Source organism: Schistocerca serialis, chromosome 2 (assembly GCF_023864345.2).
Source record: "Schistocerca serialis cubense isolate TAMUIC-IGC-003099 chromosome 2, iqSchSeri2.2, whole genome shotgun sequence".
Taxonomy (NCBI): Eukaryota; Metazoa; Arthropoda; class Insecta; order Orthoptera; family Acrididae; genus Schistocerca; species Schistocerca serialis.
The window spans coordinates 808391482-808416911 of record NC_064639.1 but is presented as its reverse complement, the minus strand read 5'-3'; the positions used below and the strand labels follow the sequence as shown (position 1 = coordinate 808416911).

The following is a 25430-nucleotide window of genomic DNA, read 5'->3' as shown; positions in this document are numbered from 1 at the left end:
TATCCAGACTATTTCAACCATCATCAGTCATTTTTCTTCCCAAACAGCAAAACTCATGTACTACTTTAAGTGTCTTGTTTCCTAATCTAATTCCCTCATCATCACCTGATTTAATTCGACTACATTCCATTATCCTCATTCTGCTTTTATTGATGTTCATCTTATACCCTCTTTTCAAGACACTGTCCACTCCATTCAAATCCTCTTCCAAGTCCTTTGCTGTCTCTGACAGAATTACAATGTCATCGGAAAATGTCAAAGTTTTTTTTTTCTTCTCGGTGGATTTTAATGCCTACTCCAAATTTTTCTTTTGTTTCCTTTACTGCTTGCTCAATATACAGATTGAATAACATCAGAGATAGGCTATCACCCTGTCTCACTCCCTTCTCAACCACTGCTTCCCTATCATGCCCCTCGACACTTATAACTTCCATCTGGTTCCTGTACAAATTGTAAATAGCCTTTTGCTCCCTGTATTTTACCCCTACCACATTTAGAATTTGAAAGACAGTATTTTAGCCAACATTGTCAAAAGCTTTCTCTAAATCTACAAATGCTACATTTCTCCTGAATCCAAAGTGATCTCCCCCAAGATCAATTTCTACCAGTTCTTCCATTTTTCTACAAAGGATTCGTGTTAGTACGAGGGCTGTCCAGAAAGTAAGTTACGATTGATCGCGAAATGAAAATCACAGTGAAAATCAGAAATGTTTCGTCTGTAACAGTTAGCTACACCTTTCAGCCACTTCTCTACGTAGTCACCGTTCTGACTCAGACATTCATCGTAGCGTTGTACTAACTTTCCAATACCCTCATCATAGAAGGCAGCCGCCAGTGCTTTCCACCAATTCTCTACGCTGGCCTATAGCTCACTGTCTGTGCCAAAATGTTGTCTTCATAGCCAGTGGTTCGTTTGAGCAGAGATGAAACTCAGTGGGAGACAATAATGGGCTGTATTGTGGGTAACCAGTGTTAGGTTAGTGTTTTTTTTTAACGTCCCGTCGACAACGAGGTCATTAGAGACGGAGCACAAGGTCGGGTTAGGGAAGGAAGGGGAAGGAAATCGGCCGTGCCCTTTCAAAGGAACCATCCCGGCATTTGCCTGAAACGATTTTGGGAAATCACGGAAAACCTAAATCAGGATGGGTAGAGACAGGATTGAACCGTCGTCCTCCCGAATGCGAGTCCATTGTGCTAACCACTGCGCCACCTCGCTCGGTCTGTGGGTAACCAAACATTTCCAATTGAAATGATGCAAGAACATCTTCACTGCCCCTGCAGAATGAGGCTGAGAATTTTCTTGAAGAAGAAACCGCACGACATTTATGTAATGTTGGTTGCATAGCTTCAGGGGAAAATTCTCACCAGGCCCTCGTACTTGGCGGGAGACACTATTTTCTATAACATCTTTACGCGCTCGCTAAGAGCTCAGGAATGAAAAGAGCGACATAATTCTACCTAGAGTCATACTAGAGGCACTGCCCAACACATCTTTGCAAAGCTTTATTGGATTTTCATAGTTGTTTCCATTTCGCGACCAATTGTAACTTACTTTCTGGACAGCCCTCGTATTTTGCAACCATGACTTATTAAACTGATAGTTCAGTAATTTTAACATCTGTCAGCACCTGATTTCTTTAAAATTGGAATTATTATATTCTTCTTGAAGTCTGATGGTATTTCTCCTGTCTCATACATCTTGCTCAGCAGATGGAAGAGTTTTGTCATGGTTGGCTCTTCCATGGCTACCAGTAGCTCTAACAAAATTTTCTCTACTGCCAGGGCCTTGTTTAGACTTAAGTCATTCAATGCTTCATCAAATTCTTCATGTAGTATCATATCTCCCTTCTCATCTTAATCAACGTCCTCTTCCATTCCATAATATTCCCCTCAAGTACATCTCCCTTGTACACAGCCTCTATATTCTCATTCCGCCTTTCTGTTTTCCCTTTTTTGCTTAGAACTGGTTTTCCATTTGGGCTCTTGCTATTCATGCAGATGATTCTCTTTTCTCCAAAGATCTCTCTCATTTTCCTGTTGGTGGCTTCTATCTTACACCTAGTGATACTGTATGTGCTTCTAATCTCTTACATTTGTCCTCTAGCCATTCCTGCTTAGCCATTTTGTACTTCCTGTCAATCTCATTTTTTAGACATTTGTATCCTCTTTCACCTGTTTCATTTATTGCATTTTCTCCTCTTTTTTTATCTACTTGATCCTCTGCTGCCTTGACCATTTCATCTCTCAAAGCTACTCATTCTTCTTCTACTGTGTTCCTTTCACCTGTTCTTATCAATTGTTCCCTAATGCTGCCTCTGGAACTCCCTACAACCTCTGGTCTTTCAGTTTATCCAGGTCCCATCTCTTCAAAATCCTGGACTTGGTATGAAAACCAGTTCACTAGAACTGAAAATGTGACATAAGGATGACCAGATAGATGTCTGAAACCCCCCCCCCCCCCCTTTTTCTCAAATTTGAATCCAATATGCTATACTTTGTGTTACATCATTCAGTATCAGTTCTCTAATGGAATTTTTCATTCCCACACCAAAAATGTTTGTGACAGCATAACAGTATAGATTCTTCCTTACTGTTTGCAACTGACCCCTAATTTCAGTTTCTTGAGTATTTAATTATGTGATGTTTGAGACAATAATGGGCAACTCTGACACTCACCCTAAGATAAAAAATAATAAAATAGATCATAAAATTTAGCATCTTAGTATTAGCAGTTCCCTACTGATATCTTCATATTAAAAAATGCACAGTGTATATTGAACTATTGATAATAACCGTCTGATCATCTTACACTAGGAATAATATATGGACTAAATGTGTAAAATTGAAGCAAAAAATGTTGTAAGTGACAAATTTTACTGTTGGAAACAAGATAGAGGAGCAAAAACAAAATATGTAAACTGTATAATCTAGGATTTAATACTGCAGCCATAAAACTTTAGGGAAAAAAAGAGTAAACATAATGTTACCTAGTATTCCTATTTTCATTGGTGGTTTCTCCTTCGTTTTCATTCTTGTATTATTAATACCTTTTAGGTATTGTAATTTATTCCAGATCTTAGTTTCAGCTCCTTCACGGATGGAACATGTTACTACAAGGACTACATCTGCATCTGTGAGACTATCTGTTTTTGTAAATCCAACATCCTTTAGAACTGACCAAATTATTTCAGTGTCATTCACGTTCATCTGGCATCCATAGACATCAAAGTATACTGAAAGAAAAATAAAAAAAATTCAAAATTTAACTCATTCCAAGAAAACATAAGTAACAGTGAAATATTATTTCAGCACCATTTTTGTTTGAATATAAGACACTTCATTTCCATTTTAGGAAACATATAAAAATATTTTAAAACAAAAATATTCAACATTTCCAGCACTCTACATGTAAAAAACTACTGATGCTTCCTTGACATTGAATCATAGCACTGTTTCCACAATTAAACAAATATTAATGAAACCAAATAATTAAGGTTCAATAGAGTCTATTTACATGAAAGGCTTAAGTTTTGAAATGGATTCATGCAGTAGTTATGCAGAGGTACATGGAGAGACTAGCATAGAGAGCTGCATCAAATCAGTCCTTGGACTGAAGGCAACGGGACAACAACAGGTTGATAGAGAAAGGCCAAGGTCTCTGTACCACTTCAACTATGACCATGCTCATATAGAAAATTTGGTGGTGAAGCTAAACTGCAGCTGGATAATGCTTCATTTTTTAATGCAGAAAATATCCATTTAAACGACAGAGAATGCAAAATTAAAACTGTGTGCCAGACAAGCTGGGTGTGCTTATAATTGTGAGTCGCTCGCTGTAACTGTGGAATGTCAGTGTACTATGCCCACAAGAGTTTGTAATAAGAATAATAATACAATAAAAATGAAAAGATTGTAGCACTTACTCAGAAAACATATGACAAGAAACATCAAACACCAGGTCGAGGAAAAATTCACTAGTATACATCAGAGGCTGCTACTCAAGTGACTCAATGTGTCTGTACTGTAAGCAAGCTCTGTCCATTCAAGGTAATGGCAGCTGCAGGAGACCCCTTTGTATTAGAGATAGATTCAAAGACAATGTGCCCACTGATGAAACAATGAGTCTTAGAGGTCAACTGCCAAAGCTTTTGCAATAATGTCCCAGTGTTCGATGCTGTTTCAAAAACAATATTGGAGCTCATATAATTCTACAAACAGAAAGCTGGCTAACACTGAAATTTACAGCAGTGAGATTTTTGGGGCAAAACTACGCATATAATGAAAGCATTCGCCAACAGGAAATGGAAATGGTCCATTTATCACAGTCGACAAGGAACTTAAGTCCACAGGAACAGAAACTGAAGCAATATGCATGCTTGTTTGGGTAAAACTCAGGCTTTAATGATCCAACATTCAACTGGGAAAGTTACAGTTTTGAAAGTGGTGAATGTGACAAAGATTCTTATGAACCACTACTTCATTCCTTCTGTAAAAGTTACCTAGAACATATTCATGTTGGCTGGCATGGAGGAGGTAGGCTAGTTCTGTTCGAGATACCTAATTATGTCTGAGCTCAGAATATGTTCTAAGGTTCTACAACAAATGGATTTCACGAGATGTTTTGTTATCCCAATCATTATCAAAAACATAATTATCCCAATTGATTGTTAGATGATTAAAGTCTCTTCCAGTGATTACAGTATCATTAGGTGACTTATGTACAAGTGAACAGAGGTTTTCTCTAAAGTTTTGGTTACACCAGTAGGAGAATCTGGTCGACGACAGGATCAGCCAACTGTAATCATCACCCACCCTCAATTCTGAGTATTGGCCAAACAATCTCATATGCAGCTCCAATTTCTATCTATGTGGATTTGAGTTTCTTGTCTACTGCGACAAATCCATTTCCTGTTTCCCTATCCTTTCGGTATACACTTAAATTTTCCCTAAGATCTCACTACAGTCAACTTCAGGTTTTGACTGGCTTTCTGTGACTAATACTATGTGAGCTTCAGTGTTGTTTAGGAATGCTTTGAACTCAGTCACTTTCAATCAGATCCTAATAAGATTTCAAAAAGTGCAAAAATTTGCAACTTTTGTTAAGTGTACAGAAATGTAAACTTATGCACTTCACAAAATAAAAAATTGTAGTATTCTATGACTACAATATCGATGATTTGCACTTAGAATCAGTTAGTTCATACAAATACCTAGGTGTAATAATTTTGAGAAATATCAAATGGGCTCAATCATAGCTAAGGCAGTGGTAGGCTTCAGTTCATTGGCAAAACAATGGGAAAGTGCAGTCAGTCTACAAAGAAGACTGCTTACAAATCACTTGTGTATCCCAGCTTTGAATATTGCTGAAGTAGGACCAACAAGGGATACTGAATGCATGCAAAGAATGGTGGCATAAAAGATCATTTTTTGGCTAATGTGATTGTGTTAAGGAAATGATGAAAAACCTGAATTGGTATTCTTAAAGATAGACAAAAATTACCCTTGAAACCTTGCTTACAATATTTCAGGAAGTAGTATTAAAGGAAGACTTAGAGGTACTCTTTAGCCCCCCCCCCCCCTCCCCCCAGGGATGTCAAGACAACATTAGACTAAGTACAGCACATATAAAGGGATTTAAGTAACCATTCTTCCCACATTTAATATGCTTCAGTCATCTACCAGTACACATGGTATACTTCTTTGAGGTGTACATATGAACTACTTTGACTAATGTGTTTATTTGGGACACCCCCAAAAACATATGTTTTTCATATTGAGTGCATTCTGCTGCCACCTACTGCCAGGCACCCCATACCAATGACCTCAGTAGTCACCAGATATCGTGAGAGAGCAGAATGGAGCAGTCCATGGAACTCATGGACTTCAAACGTGGTCAGGTGATTGGGTGTCGCTTGTGTCTGTACGCGATATTTCCACACTCCTAAACATCCCTAGGTCCACTGTTTCCAATGTGATAGTGAAGTGGAACATGAAGGGACACGTACAGCACACAAGCGTACAGGCCGGTCACGACTGCTGACTGACAGAGACTGCTGACAGTTGAAGAGGGTCATAATGTGTAATAGACAGACATCTATCCAGACCATCAAACAGGAATTCCAAACTGCATCAGGATCCACTGCAAGTACTATGTCAGTTAAGTGGGAGGTGAGAAAACTTTGATTTCATGGTCAAGCAGCTGCTCACAAGCCACACATCACGCCGGTAAATGCCGCCTCGCTTGGTGTAAGGAGCACAAATATTGGACGATTGGACAGTGGAAAAACGTTGTGTGGGGTGACGAATCACGGTACACAATGTGGCCGGAGGCAGGTTGTGGGTGTGGCGAATCCCCGGTGAACGTCATCTGCCAGCGTGTGTAGTGCCAACAGTAAAATTCAGTGGTGGTGGCGTTATGGTGTGGTCATGTGGGCTTGCACCTCTTGGGGTGTTTTGCGTGGCACTATCACAGCACAGACCTACATTGATGTTTTAAGCTCCTTCTTGCTTCCCGCTGTTGAAGAGCAATTCGGGGATGGTGATTTCATCTTTCAACGCGATCTAGCACCTGGTCATAATGCACGACCTGTGGAAGAGTGGTTACACAACAGCAACACCCCTGTACCCAACTGTCCTGCACAGAGTCCTGACCTGAATCCTATAGAACGCCTTTTGGATGTTTTGGAGTGCCGACTTCAAGCCAGGCATCAGTGACCAACATTGATACCTCTTCTCAGTGCAGCACTCCATGCAGAATGGACTGCTATTACCCATGAAACCTTCCAGCACCTGATTGAAGGTATGCCTGCGTATCGTCAAGGCTAAGGGTAGGCCAACACCATATTGAATTCCAGCATTACCGATGGAGGGCACCCACAACTTGTAAGTCATTTTCAGCCAGGTCAGGATACTTTTGATCACATAGTGTATGTAGATTTGAAGTGTACAGAATCCCGTCAGTACGACATGTTAACAATAGTAAAGACACTTGGCAACAATAATACAACCACATAAGATATTGCCAATAACTTCAAATTGCTAATAATATCGTACTTGAGTGCACATTCGTGATCTCTTATTACGAACCATCTTCTCCTCTGCAAGCAAGCAAAACACACGCACCAACCAAAAGGAGAACTTTACATATGAGTATCTTACCTTTCCTTCCATGTCCACTGAAATGTTCTGTGGCAACGTATGGGAGTTCCGTAATTGCTACTCTCTGTGCATCACTTGGCAGATTTCCTTGCAAAAAATCCTTTAAGCCGGGTCCTTTCTGGACACTGAACTGATGTTTCCGCCAAAGAGGATTTTTGCGACCACTTACTGTACTTAGTTCGGCGTCTTTTAATATTTTAGTTACTGTTAAGTTCCTGAGCGACGACAAGAAAACTGTTTTCTTCGAACTGTGTAATGCTATTCCACACGCCCCACATATTCTAACTGTGGAGTGACAACATTTGCCACATAGCATTTTTATATATTGTGTGATTAATTAGAAAATCGTTGACTCGAAGTGTGAGACGTCTTCCCTATCAACTACAGCTCTTGTTCATCTTCCCACCGTCTGCTTTAAGTTTCAAAACAAACACGCCAAAGCACTAGAAAAAAGACCACATTCTTCAAACAACTTGCATGTACGCCTCAAAGATCTACACCATAGACTGGGTGGTCTACTGATAGATGACCGAAGCTCGATTACTGCTGTCACAATACTCGTTCTCTAAACATATTACAATATGCGTCGATTTGGTAGCAATATTTGGCAAAGTCAAGCGCATACTGTAATCATTAAAATATCTCCTCAAACTCATTTCCATATGCAACAAAAGAGCAAGTGGTATGAGGGCTATGGCAGAGCTGCCGTGTGCCGCTGAATGGCTCTTTTGTCAAAATTTAAGCCGGGTTCACACAAGCAACTAATGTGGCTTTCTGTAGTGGCATCCTGAGCTACCGTTCACACAAGGCGCCAAAAATTCTACGTATTTGCACAACTTTCAATACGACGTCAACTGAAACCATACGAGCGGGTACGAATGTTACAGTGCAGGTTTTGGCATTACAACACGACACACCTAAGATGTACAACACAGGTATGGGCGGCCTGCCACCTAGCGGGCCAAAATGGGTGAAGTTACGATTTTAGCGCACGGTGCATCCGCCTGGCAGAAGTAGGAGCGGTTCTTTTCTCGTTTGCATTCCAGCATGTGCAGTAGATGCGGTGTTGCCATACATGCGCACAAAGCAGCATTTCCAGCGGGCTTTCTGCCTGTTATTGCTTTCACATGTGGTCAGCAGATGATTAATACGTAAGCTCTTGAGGACACATTTGGCTGTTGCGTGAAATATTCTACAAGTCTTTCACAGAGTAATTTTTTATTAACAGAGTAATAAAACAAATGAGACATTTCTTATTTTTAAGGGGCTCCGGAAAGGCTCAAAATCATGAAAAGTTCAATTTTTACTTTTTTGCGTTTACTGAATCTGCAGACTATTACCTTTTAATAGATATATAATTTATTCAGTTCCGAAGACTACAACTATTTTTAAATTTTTTTTGAAATGTGTTCTTCATGGGCGTGACCCACTGTGGCGCTGTTAAACTGCTGTCAAATGGTGTTATTATTAACGTCCGTGTTCAACAGGTACATTTTAGTGATGTGAGATAAAGTATGTGTTGTGGCTAACCTGTGATGGTTCAATATATATCGCTGGTGTGATTGTCGATTGTTTCATGTTTATTTACTCTGTCGTTATCTCGAAAATATTCGTAATTAATTCTGTTTCTTGAGTCTCTGTTTTGTTGAAGTATAATAATGAGTAAAAGTAAAGTTATTAGAAATCCTCTGAAGGCTTTTAAAAAAAGGAGAAATGTTGGAAAGCCAACGGTATGTGTTATTACTGTAAACAATAAAGACGATAACCAAGTGAGTGAACCTAACCTCTCAAGTACACCTGCCCATAGCAGTCAAAGTGGGAAAAAAAATACTTCACAGAAGAAGCTTGGTTCAATGAGTGAAAACTATGAATGTTTTATGGGCGAATCGGATGTGAATGAAATATTTGATATGTCGGTTCTCAAAGGAATTTTTTCAAACTGTGTAAGATGTATTCATTGTAGTGAAATTGGTCTGGAACTCTCCATAATAAAGCACGTAGGACTTGCTAGTGAAATACAACTGAAATGTGATAAGTGTTCATACATGACCACCTTTTGGAACAGTGTTGCAGTAACTGCAACTGAAGAAAATGGTAGCAAAATCTACGAACACAACAACGAGCGATGCTTGCTTTAGACAAGGAACGCCTTCGGGCTGCAGACAGGGCTGTAAAGAGTCTAGAAATACAAGCAAGAGTAAACAGGAGGAGGAACAAGAGGAAGCTGGAGGAGGAGTTTGCAGAGGATGAAGATAATCCATCCTATGGACCTGGAATGCACTAAAAAGTTAATCCAATCTTTGTCGCTCGATTCCCAAAACTTTTATTTTCTCATACTAATTACATGTTTTCTAAGGATTTTCCAAACATATTTGTTTCAAACTTTCAGTAAATGTTACACAGTACCTTCTGCATAATTTAACACAGCCTTTTTCCAAAAAACTGTATATTTTTGAATATATATATAAAAAATTGCAAAAAATGTTGTGAATTTTCATTACAATTAAAAAAAATCATCTTTAATAACTGAACTAAAATTTTGTAAAATCCCTGTGTTAAGTTGTAGCCCATATTCAAATAAATAATCTGTAAAAAGTTCAACTTCCTACCTCAAATACTTTGTGAGGAAAGATGTAATTTATAAGCATTATTTTAACATTGCAAGTATAGGGCGTTCCGGAGCCCCTTAACTGCCGTTCACAAAAGTTGTACACACAATGATAGCTTCGATTGTAGAAATGGAATGAAAGAAGGAAATTATAAGCATGCTTATAGATGCATATGGCAAGGAAAGTTGTCTGTGTGATCCTCTATATACTCCGTACCACAATAAAGTACATCTACACATGTTAAATCAGAGTTTACATGTTTTACGTAAATGTGCGTCTAATTTTACTTTAGATGTGTATGTATCGCGTTAATATGTGAAAGTACAGCATTTATTTGATGTGATTGCACCTTTTTTACTATTTCAGCGTGTCAGGAAGGGTAGTGTTGTGAGAATAGCCACAAGGATCAGAGCAATTGTACTGGCTGTGACCAGTGAGGGCTGTATTCGTCGTTTTGCAACTTCGCTGTCCCACTGTTATGAAATAGCGTCCCTCACTGTTCTGTCACATGCACGGATCCTGTCATGTACCATCGACAAAGCACATCCATTCTAACGAAGTTGCTAAATTCCTGGGGAACTTCGGACCTTAACTCTTCCGTTAACAGTTCCGCTTTCACCCAATCTTCGCAGCCAGAGTCGAACCCAATTCCAGCACCTGGCATTACGTCATCGTTATGCCTTTCTCCTAATTGCTAAAAGAAGGCTGTGTTCACAGTGGGACCAATAACCGTCGTCAGACGCCGTCGCCAAAAGTTGCCTGGTAAAATTGGCCTACATCTTGGTCACTGTGCGTCCAATCTCATTCATCAGTTTCTGACGGGGTCGACGAGGTTAGGTTATGTTAGATTAGAATCTATTTTATGTATGAAGTAGGTTACATTTCAACCTCCAAGTATGGGATGGATACCACAATGTCTCTGTGCTTGGGGATGAGTGCTGCAATGCGGCCTTTGCTGTTAAAAGATGCATGTAAATGAGCTGTATCTGTCTCGAAACGAACGTGGCAAATTCTATACACTCTGTCCTCAATTACTGGAAGGAAGAGACAAGTTCACGAATATACGAGATGAAGGGAAAAACACCATGCCGCAAAAGCTAAAAACGCATTAACTTTGTGATAACACTTGCCTTCACTCGCCAGCGATTAACATCAGAAGGGAACACCACTTAGAAGTTAACAGGCTGTAATTGAGGTTCTTCATATTTATACATGCATGTAACGAAAATATGTAGTTTCAGTGATACACTTCTCTAATGATCTCTCCAAAACATGTTGGTGGTTTATTATGATACAGTGGCTGGAAATAAGGTTATGAGCACATAATGATTACTTTACATGTTGACATCTGTCAACACCTGCTTTCTTTGGGATTGGAATTATTATATTCTTCTTGAAGTCTGAGAGTATTTCGCCTGTCTCATACCTCATGCTCACCAGATGGTAGAGTTTTGTCAGGACTGGCTCTCCCAAGGCTGTCAGTAGTTCTAATGGAATGTTGACTACTCCCGGGGCTTTGTTTCGACTCAGGTCTTCCAGAGCTCTGTCAATCTCTTCACACAGTATCATCACTCCCATTTCATCTTCATCTACATCCTCTTCCACTTCCATAATATTGTCCTCAAGTACACTCATTAACCTAATTTTCATTTTGCACGTGATCGATTCTTGTGTCTTCTGAAGTTATCTCATTTCTACTGCCTCGATTGTTCATGTCGTTTTTCTGCTAGTGTCCTACACACTTCCATAAATGACTGTTGGAACTTCCAAGGTTTTGTAAAATTTCATCTCGTACTTGGCACCGACTTTTCCATATATGGTTCTTTTAATTGGCCACTTGAAATAAAGAATGACTTTCTTTTGTGGCAAATATCAGTGGAATTGTTTTCACTTCATGTATAACCAAGGTATGTTACTTAGCTACTTTTATGTTCAATGGATCATTTGGATGATAAATCATAATCATGTGGAACAAGTCATTCACATCACAAATTATTTTGTAAATATGGCTTCATATTGAATATTTAGAAGTTCTATTTTGTTTTATTACTATTAATAAATATACAGACGATAGTCAGGGGAGGACCACCGCCTTTTACACATTATAACAGTAGAAATTCTTCTGTGGAATAGAAGGAGTTCTCAAGGAGAAACTTTTTCACTTCGTTTCAAATTTTGCTTTGCTGTCTGTCAGACATTTTATCTCAGTTGGTAAGTGGTCCAGTACATTAGTTGCAGCATTCTACACACTTTTTTGTGCTAAAGATAACCTTAATGTGGAATAGTGAATGTCATTTTTCCTTCTAGTATTGTAATTATGTACATCGTTGTTCCTTTTGAACTGCAGTGTATTATTTATAACAAAGTTCGTCAGGTAATGCATATACTGTGAAGCAGTAGTCATAATACCCAACTCCTTAAACAGATGTCTGGAAGTTGATCATGGGCGAACACGTTATTCTTCCAGCACGTTTTAGAGCAATGAGGTCTTTCTTTCTTAAAGATGAGTTACCCCTGAACACTATTCCATATGACATTACTGAACGAAAAAATGCAAAATATGCCAATCTGTGAGGTGTCAGCCTAGTCTGATTGTCTGGCAGATGGGCATCAATGCGATGCCAAGCAGGTGTGTGTCTAAGTGTCATGCAGCTTCTCCCAGGAATTGCGTAGGCAGTAGATGGTGGTCTCACAGGTAGCAGGAATCTTGTTTGTGCTTGGCCGGACTGTCAGTTAAACGCTCCTCTTACATGCAGGCATGTAGAGGTGGAGTAGGACATGAACTTCAGATATCAGTAGTGGAGGCTGAGTGAGTAGGTGCCAGTTAATACTGTTTTTCCGTGTGGCCCAGGAAGGAACAATGCAAGTGGCAGAGCTGTCATGGTCTGCTAGCATATTCTCTGGCCTTTGGTGATCAGATAAGCAACACAGAATAACATGGTTGGTATGTGGCTAAATTCTTATGGGAGAGGAAATTTGGCACTAGCATGAGGATTGGGTTTTGGGCGCACTTTCTGTCTTAGGCGAAGGTAAATCTCATTGGCTCTTTCATCTTGGGCTCACAGGTGGGAGTCTAAATTTTTTTCCACATTATTTTGACTGTGAATTGTGTATCTTGTCTGCCCTGTGATTGGTTGGGAGTGAGCTGAAGAGGCACTTCTCTGAAGCTAAGAGGATAGTTGCAGTCTTGAACCGGAATCCATATGGCGAATGGTTTTAGTAAAGATTGAACTCAGTGTTCGAACCCCAGTAGCTATTTGGTGCACATTTTACGAAGAGGACAGATATGGTTTACAGACCTCAGTTCACTCCGTATGGAGTCACTGGACAATGGAGGCAAACTGTGGGAGCACGAAATTTGCATCTTGAAAAATGTAGTGTTGGCAGAAGAGCCAACACTGTGTTGCTAGAGGAGGCCGAAATACACGCGTTTAAGCTCACGCAGGCTGGCGTGAGGTATGCTTCATAAAATAATATCAAATGCTATGGCGTCTTGCTAGGTCGTAGCAAATGACGTAGCTGAAGGCTATGCTAACTATCGTCTCAGCAAATGAGAGCGTAGTTGTCAGTGATCCATCTCTGGCAAAGTCGGCTGTACAACTGGGGCGAGTACCAGGACGTCTCTCTAGACCTGCTGTGTGGTGGCGCTCGGTCTGCAATCACTGACAGTGGCGACACGCGGGTGTGACGTATACTAATGGACCGTGGCCGATTTAAAGGCTACCACCAAGCAAGTGCGGTGTCTGGCGGTGACACCACACATCTGCTACCAGAACATGAGGAAAAGGTGAGAGTGTTGTCACACCCTGATGCCTTCCTTTGTAACCCGCAAATTAGCCACAGTAAGAACCATGCAACGCAAAGCATTGAGTATGCATTGAAACAGATAGAGGTTGATTTCAGATTAGATAAAGTTGGACAAAATATGCATAAGATGAACAACTGAATCTAGTCAAGTGGTGTCAATCTTCTTCCTTTCTCTTCTCACTCTGAGACTACTAGGTGGTTACTCACACAATGAATTAAGCCACCAAATCATTTCACTTCCTTAATTAGGCCGTGATCTTTCCTCCACTAGTTATGATTCAATATCAGTTTCTAGCCACTTCTCTTGATTATAAAATTTATATGATTCCTTGCATTACACCTTTGAGATTGGTACTCCGATCAAGTGCATGTAACAAATATAGTAACCACAAATTTTGTACCATTCGATAGAATAAAAAATAATAACTTGGATCATGCTTTTTCATTCAATAGTTCTGATGTCATCTATGTAATTGCAGCTCAATTACCATGCACCACAACATAATAATTATGGTCATTATGATTTAGTAATTAATTTACACAGTAGTAATGTGACAGTGTTTCCTATTGTGTAACAGACTTGTGACCACTAAGTTCATGGCAGACCCCTGCATCACAGGATTTAGAGTAACAAGGATTGAGATTAATAAATTGGTTATATCATGAACCCAATGGTGGTGGTGGGCAGCATAATGGCGACACTCTCAGGATATTGTCAGTTAGAATTTTAGGTGCATCTGAGGAATAGTCAGAAAATATTATCCATTTCTTTACTGTTAATAGATAAGAACATTTTATAACTGAGTAAATGAATAATTCAGAATAATTAGTTATAGACTACAATGCATTTACTAATTTGTATTTTCATTTCAGTTTGTGGGTTTGGTCCACTCCAACCACTTGGTTTCAGTCTTGCTTAGACATTCAAGGGCGTTAGTGATTCATTCACTGTACATCATAGGTTAGAAGGCAGGTTTAATACGATAGGGTCAGAATTAACGTATTTGCAGCAGATGAAGATGCCTGTCAAGGTAGGAACATGATTAGGATGGAAAAGATAGTTGCTTTGGTTCATGTAGAGGCCAACCCAATTTATCAATTGCTCAAGAATTAGGTGAGGTTATAGGTGAAAGAAGAGAAATGGCACAGAGCAGAGAAGAAGAGGGTAGTGACAGTCAATTAGCAACAATTGGGGATGCAACAGAAGAATCTTCCAAAACTGCAAAAGTACGGAATGTAGAGAAGGAAGTAGTACATGCACTGGGAGCCAGTAGTGTAGCTAATGTGCCAGGGGATGATGCTCAAGTAGGCCAGCCAATTACGTCAGCCACACCTGTAGACTAGGATAAAAATGGATGCAGAGGCCCTTGGTGCAGAGAGAGGCAAGAAATGCATGATAAAAAACAAGAGGCACACAGTAGAGTGACGAAAGTGATATTAGAGAGGTAAGATTCGAGATTAAATGAAATTGGATTTCAACTGGAACAACTTCCGGTCCTGTAGCAGTAAGTTAACTATCTAGAACAAAAACAAAAAGATAAGCGAGATAGACTTGTCGAACAAGTCGAGAAAGAGTAGAGAAAGTGGAAGTAGTCATGCAGAAGATGCCAGAATAAATCGAACAACGATTGTATCAGGCCACAAAACACCTAGAGATCAGAAAACATGAACTGGCAACAGAGGCAGTAAAAATGCTCATGAAGGCTTTGATGGTATTTGTCCTGAGGCAGTCGTGGATACAGGGGAAATAAGGGAGCTTCTTTGGATCTAAGAATAGAGAGAAGCTTCTAACCAAAGGTGCAAGCAAAAGGAAGAATTTATAACTTTAGAACTGTCCATGTAGAAGTAAAATACGTTAGTGGTGATAGAAAATGCATTTGAACTGGAGTCCAGCCCCTAGTCATACATTGATTACTCAGCTGGGGTGGAGTCCACTTAATTGTTGATTCATCAGACATTAGAGCAGACAATGGTTTCTAGGTGGATCATGTACAGACCCACTTCCTGGGACAAGTAGTGCAACAAAGTTAGTGGAGGAAGAGCCATTTGATTACAAGGACTTCTTGAGAGTTAGGAAATTTCAGGCATTCAGAGAGAAAAATATTAGCTGGCACTCCATGGTCTGAACGAAAAGAATCAGTTTTTAGACAGAGCGTTGGCCCAGCAGAACTGATACATTTGTGCTATATGAAGCTGCTGTCAGTCAACAAACACTACTAGGACGCTGCACAGCCAGTGAAGAGGCCTTCAAGTCCTTGCTACAAGAGTTAGAATACATTAACAGCAAGAGCAATACAGGCGCGTGGCCGAGAGATAACGAATAGTACACTGCGCCACAGTGGAGACCATGCCATGCTTAGACATGGTGAGAGAGGAAAAGAATGGAGACTAGTAAGCATTGGTCTCCTAATCCTCAATATGCACAGTATTTGGGAAACACTGATTAACAAATGGTTCAAAATGGTTCAAATGGCTCTGAGCACTATGGGACTTAACATCTATGGTCATCAGTCCCCCACAGAGTAACAATGATGAGAAAGTACCACAGGAACGAGGGAACAGGCCGGACCTGTGCCTAGTTTTCTGGATGGCAACATGCCCTGGCTAGGGTGTGATAATATTAGAGCTGACATAGTGAAATAAAAAGAGAGTGAGCGGAAGCAGAAACTGTATCCAGCTATTATTACTGCAGTAAAATAGGTTAATTGGGAAGCAGTTTGGGGCAGTGAGAGTCAGGTTTCAGCGACCTTGGAAGACGTATTGCACCGGTACTTTCTGGAACAGGACTAGCCGATGTTAGAATTAAGAAAATTAAAATTGAAGGGCCAATGGCACGCAAGAGTATGGAAGTGAATTGTGAGGTCAGATTGGAATTTGAAAGTCAGGGATACACACTGGAATGGAATTTCCTAGTCTTGGAAAAAGTTGTCGTCAAGTGCAATGTTCAGGATGGATTTTGTGAGGGAATATGAGGCTCTCTTGGATTTAGATTGTGGTGAAATTATTTTGAGAAACGGGGAGCCTATGAGAATACGATATGAAAAACATATAATTCAGGTGAAAATCCCATTGTATTGCCTGAGCGCCTTTATTGAAGTTAATGAGATAGTCGTGGAAGAAGGAAGAGTACAAGTTGTGCAGGTGGAAGAAGGAACAGGAAGTGATCCAGCAGAGGATAAGGACATCAAAACGAGGATCAGAGAGAAAATTGCTGGAATATAAGACATCCGAGGAAAAGATAAGAGATGTTAATGAATGTCTTGAAAAAAGATGGGAATACTTTTGCTTTCATTAACATCCAAAAAGAATTTCCACATAAATTTAAAATTAAATTTTTCACACGTCCATGTACCATATCGTCGGCATACAGAAGCACAGCATTCGAGGAAAGCCAGGTAATGTTCGATCTACATCTACATCTACATTTATACTCCGCAAGCCACCCAACGGTGTGTGGCGGAGGGCACTTAACGTGCCACTGTCATTACCTCCCTTTCCTGTTCCAGTCGCGTATGGTTCGCGGGAAGAACGACTGTCTGAAAGCCTCCGTGCGCGCTCTAATCTCTCTAATTTTACATTCGTGATCTCCTCGGGAGGTATAAGTAGGGGGAAGCAATATATTCGATACCTCATCCAGAAACGCACCCTCTCGAAACCTGGCGAGCAAGCTACACCGCGATGCAGAGCGCCTCTCTTGCAGAGTCTGCCACTTGAGTGTATTAAACATCTCCGTAACGCTATCACGGTTACCAAATAACCCCGTGACGAAACGCGCCGCTCTTCTTTGGATCTTCTCTATCTCCTCCGTCAGACCGATCTGGTACGGATCCCACACTGATGAGCAATACTCAAGTATAGGTCGAACGAGTGTTTTGTAAGCCACCTCCTTTGTTGATGGACTACATTTTCTAAGCACTCTCCCAATGAATCTCAACCTGGTACCCGCCTTACCAACAATTAATTTTATATGATCATTCCACTTCAAATCGTTCTGCATGCATACTCCCAGATATTTTACAGAAGTAACTGCTACCAATGTTTGTTCCGCTATCATATAATCATACAATAAAGGATCCTTCTTTCTATGTATTCGCAATACATTACATTTGTCTATGTTAAGGGTCAATTGCCACTCCCTGCACCAAGTGCCTATCCGCTGCAGATCTTCCTGCATTTCGCTACAATTTTCTAATGCTGCAACTTCTCTGTATACTACAGCATCATCCGCGAAAAGCCGCATGGAACTTCCGACACTATCTACTAGGTCATTTATACACTCCTGGAAATTGAAATAAGAACACCGTGAATTCATTGTCCCAGGAAGGGGAAACTTTATTGACACATTCCTGGGGTCAGATACATCACATGATCACACTGACAGAACCACAGGCACATAGACACAGGCAACAGAGCATGCACAATGTCGGCACTAGTACAGTGTATATCCACCTTTCGCAGCAATGCAGGCTGCTATTCTCCCATGGAGACGATCGAAGATGCTGGATGTAGTCCTGTGGAACGGCTTGCCATGCCATTTCCACCTGGCGCCTCAGTTGGACCAGCGTTCGTGCTGGACGTGCAGACCGCGTGAGACGACGCTTCATCCAGTCCCAAACATGCTCAATGGGGGACAGATCCGGAGATCTTGCTGGCCAGGGTAGTTGACTTACACCTTCTAGAGCACGTTGGGTGGCACGGGATACATGCGGACGTGCATTGTCCTGTTGGAACAGCAAGATCCCTTGCCGGTCTAGGAATGGTAGAACGATGGGTTCGATGACGGTTTGGATGTACCGTGCACTATTCAGTGTCCCCTCGACGATCACCAGTGGTGTACGGCCAGTGTAGGAGATCGCTCCCCACACCATGATGCCGGGTGTTGGCCCTGTGTGCCTCGGTTGTATCCAGTCCTGATTGTGACGCTCACCTGCACGGCGCCAAACACGCATACGACCATCATTGGCACCAAGGCAGAAGCGACTCTCATCGCTGAAGACGACACGTCTCCATTCGTCCCTCCATTCACGCTTGTCGCGACACCACTGGAGGCGGGCTGCACGATGTTGGGGCGTGAGTGGAAGATGGCCTAACGGTGTTGCGGACCGTAGCCCAGCTTCATGGAGACGGTTGCGAATGGTCCTCACCGATACCCCAGGAGCAACAGTGTCCCTAATTTGCTGGGAAGTGGCGGTGCGGTCCCCTACGGCACTGCGTAGGATCCTACGGTCTTGGCGTGCATCCGTGCGTCGCTGCGGTCCGGTCTCAGGTCGACGGGCACGTGCACCTTCCGCCGACCACCGGCGACAACATCGATGTACTGTGGAGACCTCACGCCCCACGTGTTGAGCAATTCGGCAGTACGTCCACCCGGCCTCCCGCATGCCCACTATACGCCCTCGCTCCAAGTCCGTCAACTGCACATACGGTTCACGTCCACGCTGTCGCGGCATGCTACCAGTGTTAAAGACTGCGATGGAGCTCCGTATGCCACGGCAAACTGGCTGATACTGACGGCGGCGGTACACAAATGCTGAGCAGCTAGCGCCATTCGACGGCCAACACCGCGGTTCCTGGTGTGTCCGCTGTGCCGTGCGTGTGATCATTGCTTGTACAGCCCTCTCGCAGTGTCCGGAGCAAGTATGGTGGGTCTGACACACCGGTGTCAATGTGTTCTTTTTTCCATTTCCAGGAGTGTATATATTGTGAAAAGCAATGGTCCCATAACACTCCCCTGTGGCACGCTAGAGGTTACTTTAACGTCTGTAGACGTCTCTCCATTGATAACAACATGCTGTGTTCTGTTTGCTAAAAACTCTTCAATCCAGCCACACAGCTGGTCTGATATTCCGTAGGCTCTTACTTTGTTTATCAGGCGACAGTGCGGAACTGTATCGAACGCTTTCCGGAAGTCAAGAAAAATAGCATCTGCCTGGGAGCCTGTATCTAATATTTTCTGGGTCTCATGAACAAATAAAGCGAGTTGGGTCTCACACGATCGCTGTTTCCGGAATCCATGTTGATTCCTACATAGTATATTCTGGGTTTCCAAAAACGACATGATACTCGAGCAAAAAACATGTTTTGCGCATCTGCTCGACGACCCTTCTTGAAGACTGGGACTATCTGTGCTCTTTTCCAATCATTTGGAACCCTCCGTTCCTCTAGAGACTTGCGGTACACGGCTGTTAGAAGGGGGGCAAGTTCTTTCGCCTACTCTGTGTAGAATCGAATTGTTATCCCGTCAGGTCCAGTGGACTTTCCTCTATTGAGTGATTCCAGTTGCTTTTCTATTCCTTGGACACTTATTTCGATGTCAGCCATTTTTTCGTTTGTGCGAGGATTTAGAGAAGGAACTGCAGTGCGGTCTTCCTCTGTGAAATAGCTTTGGAAAAAGGTGTTTAGTATTTCAGCTTTACGCGTGTCATCCTCTGTTTCAATGCCATCATCATCCCGTAGTGTCTGGATATGCTGTTTCGAGCCACTTACTGATTTAACGTAAGACCAGAACTTCCTAGGATTTTCTGTCAAGTCGGTACATAGAATTTTACTTTCGAAGTCACTGAACGCTTCACGCATAGCCCTCCTTACGCTAACTTTCACATCGTTTAGCTTCTGTTTGTCGGAGAGGTTTTGGCTGCGTTTAAACTTGGAGTGGAGCTCTCTTTGCTTTCGCAGTAGTTTCCTAACTTTGTTGTTGTACCACGGTGGGTTTTTCCCGTCCCTCACAGTTTTACTCGGCACGTACCTGTCTAAAACGCATTTTACGATTGCCTTGAACTTTTTCCATAAACACTCAACATTGTCAGTGTCGGAACAGAAATTTTCGTTTTGATCTGTTAGGTAGTCTGAAATCTGCCTTCTATTACTCTTGCTAAACAGATAAACCTTCCTCCCTTTTTTTATATTCCTATTAACTTCCATATTCAGGGATGCTGCAACAGCCTTATGAGCACTGATTCCCTGTTCTGTACATACAGAGTCGAAAAGTTCGGGTCTGTTTGTTATCAGTAGGTCCAAGATGTTATCTCCACGAGTCGGTTCTCTGTTTAATTGCTCGAGGTAATTTTCGGATAGTGCACTCAGTATAATGTCACTCGATGCTCTGTCCCTACCACCCATCCTAAACATCTGAGTGTCCCAGTCTATATCTGGTAAATTGAAATCTCCACCTAAGACTATAACATGCTGAGAAAATTTATGTGAAATGTATTCCAAATTTTCTCTCAGCTGTTCTGCCACTAATGCTGCTGAGTCGGGAGGTCGGTAAAATGAGCCAATTATTAACCTAGTTCGGTTGTTGAGTGTAACCTCCACCCATAATAATTCACAGGAACTATCCACTTCTACTTCACTACAGGATAAACTACTACTAACAGCGACGAACGCTCCACCACCGGTTGCATGCAATCTATCCTTTCTAAGCACCGTCTGTACCTTTGTAAAAATTTCGGCAAAATTTATCTCTGGCTTAAGCCAGCTTTCTGTACCTATAACGATTTCAGCTTCAGTGCTTTCTATCAGTGCTTGAAGTTCTGGTACTTTACCAATGCAGCTTCGACAGTTGACAATTACAATACCGATTGCTGCTTGGTCCCCGCATGTCCTGACTTTGCCCCGCACCCGTTGAGGCTGTTGCCCTTTCTGTACTTGCCCAAGGCCATCTAACCTAAAAAACCGCCCAGCCCACGCCACACAACCCCTGCTACCCATGTAGCCGCTTGTTGCGTGTAGTGGACTCCAGACCTATCCAGCGGAACCCGAAACCCCACCACCCTATGGCGCAAGTCGAGGAATCTGCAGCCCACACGGTCGCAGAACCGTCTCAGCCTCTGATTCAGACCCTCCACTCGGCTCTGTACCAAAGGTCCGCAGTCAGTCCTGTCGACGATGCTGCAGATGGTGAGCTCTGCTTTCGTCCCGCTAGCGAGACTGGCAGTCTTCACCAAATCAGATAGCCGCTGGAAGCCAGAGAGGATTTCCTCCGATCCATAGCGACACACATCATTGGTGCCGACATGAGCGACCACCTGCAGATGGGTGCACCCTGTACCCTTCATGGCATCCGGAAGGACCCTTTCCACATCTGGAATGACTCCCCCCGGTATGCACACGGAGTGCACATTGGTTTTCTTCCCCTCTCTTGCTGCCATTTCCCTAAGGGGCCCCATTACGCGCCTGACGTTGGAGCTCCCAACTACCAGTAAGCCCACCCTCTGCGACCGCCCGGATCTTGCAGACTGAGGGGCAACCTCTGGAACAGGACAAGCAGCCATGTCAGGCCGAAGATCAGTATCAGCCTGAGACAGAGCCTGAAACCGGTTCGTCAGACAAACTGGAGAGGATTTCCGTTCAGCCCTCCGGAATGTCTTTCGCCCCCTGCCACACCTTGTGACGACCTCCCACTTTACCACAGGTGAGGGATCAGCCTCAATGCGGGCAGTATCCCGAGCAACCACAGTCGTAGTCCGATCAGGGGATGCGTGGGACAAGCTGGCCATCCCCGACAAACCCCCATCCGGACCCCCACAGTGATGCCCATTGGCAACAGCCTCAAGCTGTGTGACCGAAGCCAACACTGCCTGAAGCTTGGAGCGAAGGGATGCCAACTCAGCCTGCATCCGAACACAGCATTTGCAGTCCCTATCCATGCTAAAAACTGTTTTGCAAAGAACGTCTGAACTAATCTACAGAGAGCGCAAACAAATCAACAAATCAAGGAGTAATTGAAGCAACAGGGTCATCTTACAACAAACAGTCCCCTGTTTGCCATGCCGAAGAAGGATGGTGTAATTAGGTTTGTTTTGGACTCACATCAAATTAATACCATTATCGAGACAGAGGAAGACCGACCTGAGAGTTACTTCAAAAATTTCATGTAGTACATGGGCAGTTTGAGGTCGTGTTATTTTCAACTTGAATTAGAGACATGCTGCCGAAAGTAGACGGCGTTCCTAGTACTCGGATCTTGCTGTCAGGTTAGGTTATTGCCTTTTGGTCTCAATGTACTGTCGGCAGCTTTAATTTGGGGTTTGGGTGATATTTTGGAGGAATCTTTGCTTGACACGGTACGCAGGGACATATTATAAATTGAAATGTAATTTCGCCAAACCCGTGCAAAACTGGTGCAATAAGACTTTTCCTGGTAGCGAAAATAAATGGAGAAACAGTTACGTGGTTAATTGGGTTTGACAAATTTCTACAAGCAATCAGTGAGGATTGAAAGTTTGTTGACACCCAGATTGTGTGAGCTTACTGTGGAGCACACTGAATGGATACGGGAAGTGAACACTGAGGCAGAGTTCCAGACGCTGAAAACAGCATTAATAACAGGACCCACATTGGCGCTTCCCGATTTTTCATATTTCTGCTTGGTTACAGACAGTTCAAAGACAGTACCAGTAAATCTAACAAGAAATCGAGGAGAATGAAGATGTGATGAGCGAAACAATCGCATCTGGGACTAGTGCACTGTCCAACGAAGAAAAAATACTCGGCAACGGAGCTGAAAGTCTAGGCTATAGTCTGGAGTTTCCAAGTCCAGGTTTTTTCTGTTTAGGTGTAAAACAAGAATATTCACTGACCAATACGGTCTCTGTGCGAGGTTCCGGGATGGAGAAGAGTTTGTACCTTTTTAATACTGACGAATTTTGCATGAGAATGAGACATGCACTCGACCCCCTCCTTACCTACCACCTAATTAATGATGTGCACATCAGTAACGAAAGGAAATGATGATGGATGCTGCTGGTTGGTAAAATAAGGAGTGCACACTCACAATAATTTAATAAAAACCGTAATCTACTCAGAGAAAAAAAGAGAACTTTATCATAATAAGCCAGAGGAAATGGGATTCTGCATGTATCTACGAAATGATAAGCGGATTAAATATTACAATGAGATTTATTATACATCAGAACATAAAAGCACATGATTATCAACGCAAACAGTAGGTTAAAGGATAGGGTGTACTAAATTATTCTGAGATTAAGAATTGGCTCGAGAACAAGGGCCTCCTACTCTCTGTGATGCAATAGATTGACGATAATGACTGGGTGTCCTAATGAATCAAATATTACTCTTCCGACTATATTGCAGTATCGCAATTAGTAGTGAGAGCTCAAATGGGATCTCATGGAGAAACAAGCAAAGTGGACTTGTAGCTAAGCGAGTGTGCGTGCTGCTGAGGCATTCAGTATAAAAATGATAGGTCGTACAATGCCGAAGCCGCAAAATACTGTACCAGATCTGACACCTGCAGCACGTCGTCGGTATAATCAGCGTTGTGATGATTTAGGCGCCGACTTCCGCAGTGCAGCGACTCTGTTTCAACCCCTGGCCTCGAAGGCTGTCCGAGAATTCTAAGTTCTGCCAAAAAATTGAGACAAAGATCAGCTCCCGAATCCCCTGCGACCGCGCAACGCAAGATCAAAGCCAACACTGCTCAACTCCCTACTATCCTCAAAAACCGCGAATCAGCATTCAGTGCTGATTCCAAAATTACCCCTCACTGTCTCAGAACATCACTTGTGCCAATAACGACCGTTCCATCCAATTCCGAGACTTGCCATTTGACCGGCTACGAAAACAACATGCCTAGACCACTGGCAAGCCGGCGTCAGACAGTCGCATCCTGCAGGGCACGATCCACAAGTATTCTCAGAATCATGAGGACAATGCACTCAGTTGGTGCCAGCAATCTTCGTTCCGGACGCGCCGCAACGGTAAGCACATAAACTGCGGCAACACTCAGACATCTCACAGGTCGTTTCATCTGCATACAATAGGCGAAACTCGACCGACGTCAGTCATTCCGCCAGGTGCTTAAGCCTATTGATGTACAACCCTCTCAGTATTCGGAGAAGTGCAGCCCCCAACCGGAAATGCAGTGTGCCACGTCCTCCAATGCTCACCTTGCACTGGCCACCCAGGGAAGTAACCCAACATGCATAGGTATCAGGTGAAAAGTACTTTGAGCTCTCAGTACAAATACTCTCATTACAATAACCTTATTTGGCCTGTTACCACCGTGCAATGACATAAAACATTAATAAAATTGATGAGAATCAGAGACGACATGTAAAAGAGGACATCGAACCTCTCATTACCCCCCAGTCACTTTAGATTATTTTTGGTAGTGGTTGACTCATTTGACAGAGGTAGTATGTCAATCACTTAAAATGAATATGTCCAAACAGTTTCCAAAACGTCACAACAAATTGGCAACTTTAACTGGAAATTGATGATAAAATGAAAGGTGGAATTTTTCTTATGACTTTGCCAACATCTTACTCACATTGACGAATAAGTCGCACCCAACAGAGATTCAACCTCAGGGAACCCACTGTCATTCATGGACATACTCGTACAGTCACACAAATGTTGAACATATGCCAGAAGGCCAAGTTCGAAGCTGGAATAAAATGTTGACCTCTTGGATCTGAAAGCTTTTCATTAAGGTAACATTTAATAATTAGTTACTGGTGCCCAACTCAAACACACACATATTTCTGCATGAAGCCAAAAGGACAAACAATATTTCTATGCTTCATGGTTGAAACATTTAAGCACACTCACGCCATTTCCCTGAACAGAAAGGACGATAATTTTTCACAGTGATGGATTGACTGATGGTCCATTCACCACTAACCAGAATTGTAACCACAGATATCTCTCTCACATACACAAACAAAAATACTCTTGTGTAGCTGTGGCATATTATGGTGTATAACATTTTGTAACTATTGGCACATGCACAAGAAATTTGTACACATAGTGGCAATTGAGAGGCATCAACATATGGGAGATAGAGAGATGTAATGTATACAAAAAAGACAGACATTTTGTAAGTATATTTGT

At 42.2% G+C, this 25430-nt stretch overlaps 1 protein-coding gene across 2 annotated transcripts in view; it reads right to left on the bottom strand.

Moving 5' to 3' along the window:
- LOC126458052 (CDK5RAP1-like protein) overlaps positions 1 to 7587 on the bottom strand; it is a 129932-nt gene extending 122345 nt beyond the window's left edge. For both annotated transcript variants that reach the window (XR_007585565.1, XM_050094850.1), the window contains exons 1-2: positions 7159 to 7587; positions 2988 to 3233 (exon numbers count right to left, since the gene is read on the bottom strand). Coding sequence is in view for 1 of the 2 variants with exons in the window: in XM_050094850.1 (XP_049950807.1) it covers positions 2988 to 3233; positions 7159 to 7474 (562 nt within the window). In the remaining variant the exon portion in view is untranslated. The remainder of the gene's footprint in view (positions 1 to 2987; positions 3234 to 7158) is intronic.
- Positions 7588 to 25430: the final 17843 nt, after the last annotated feature.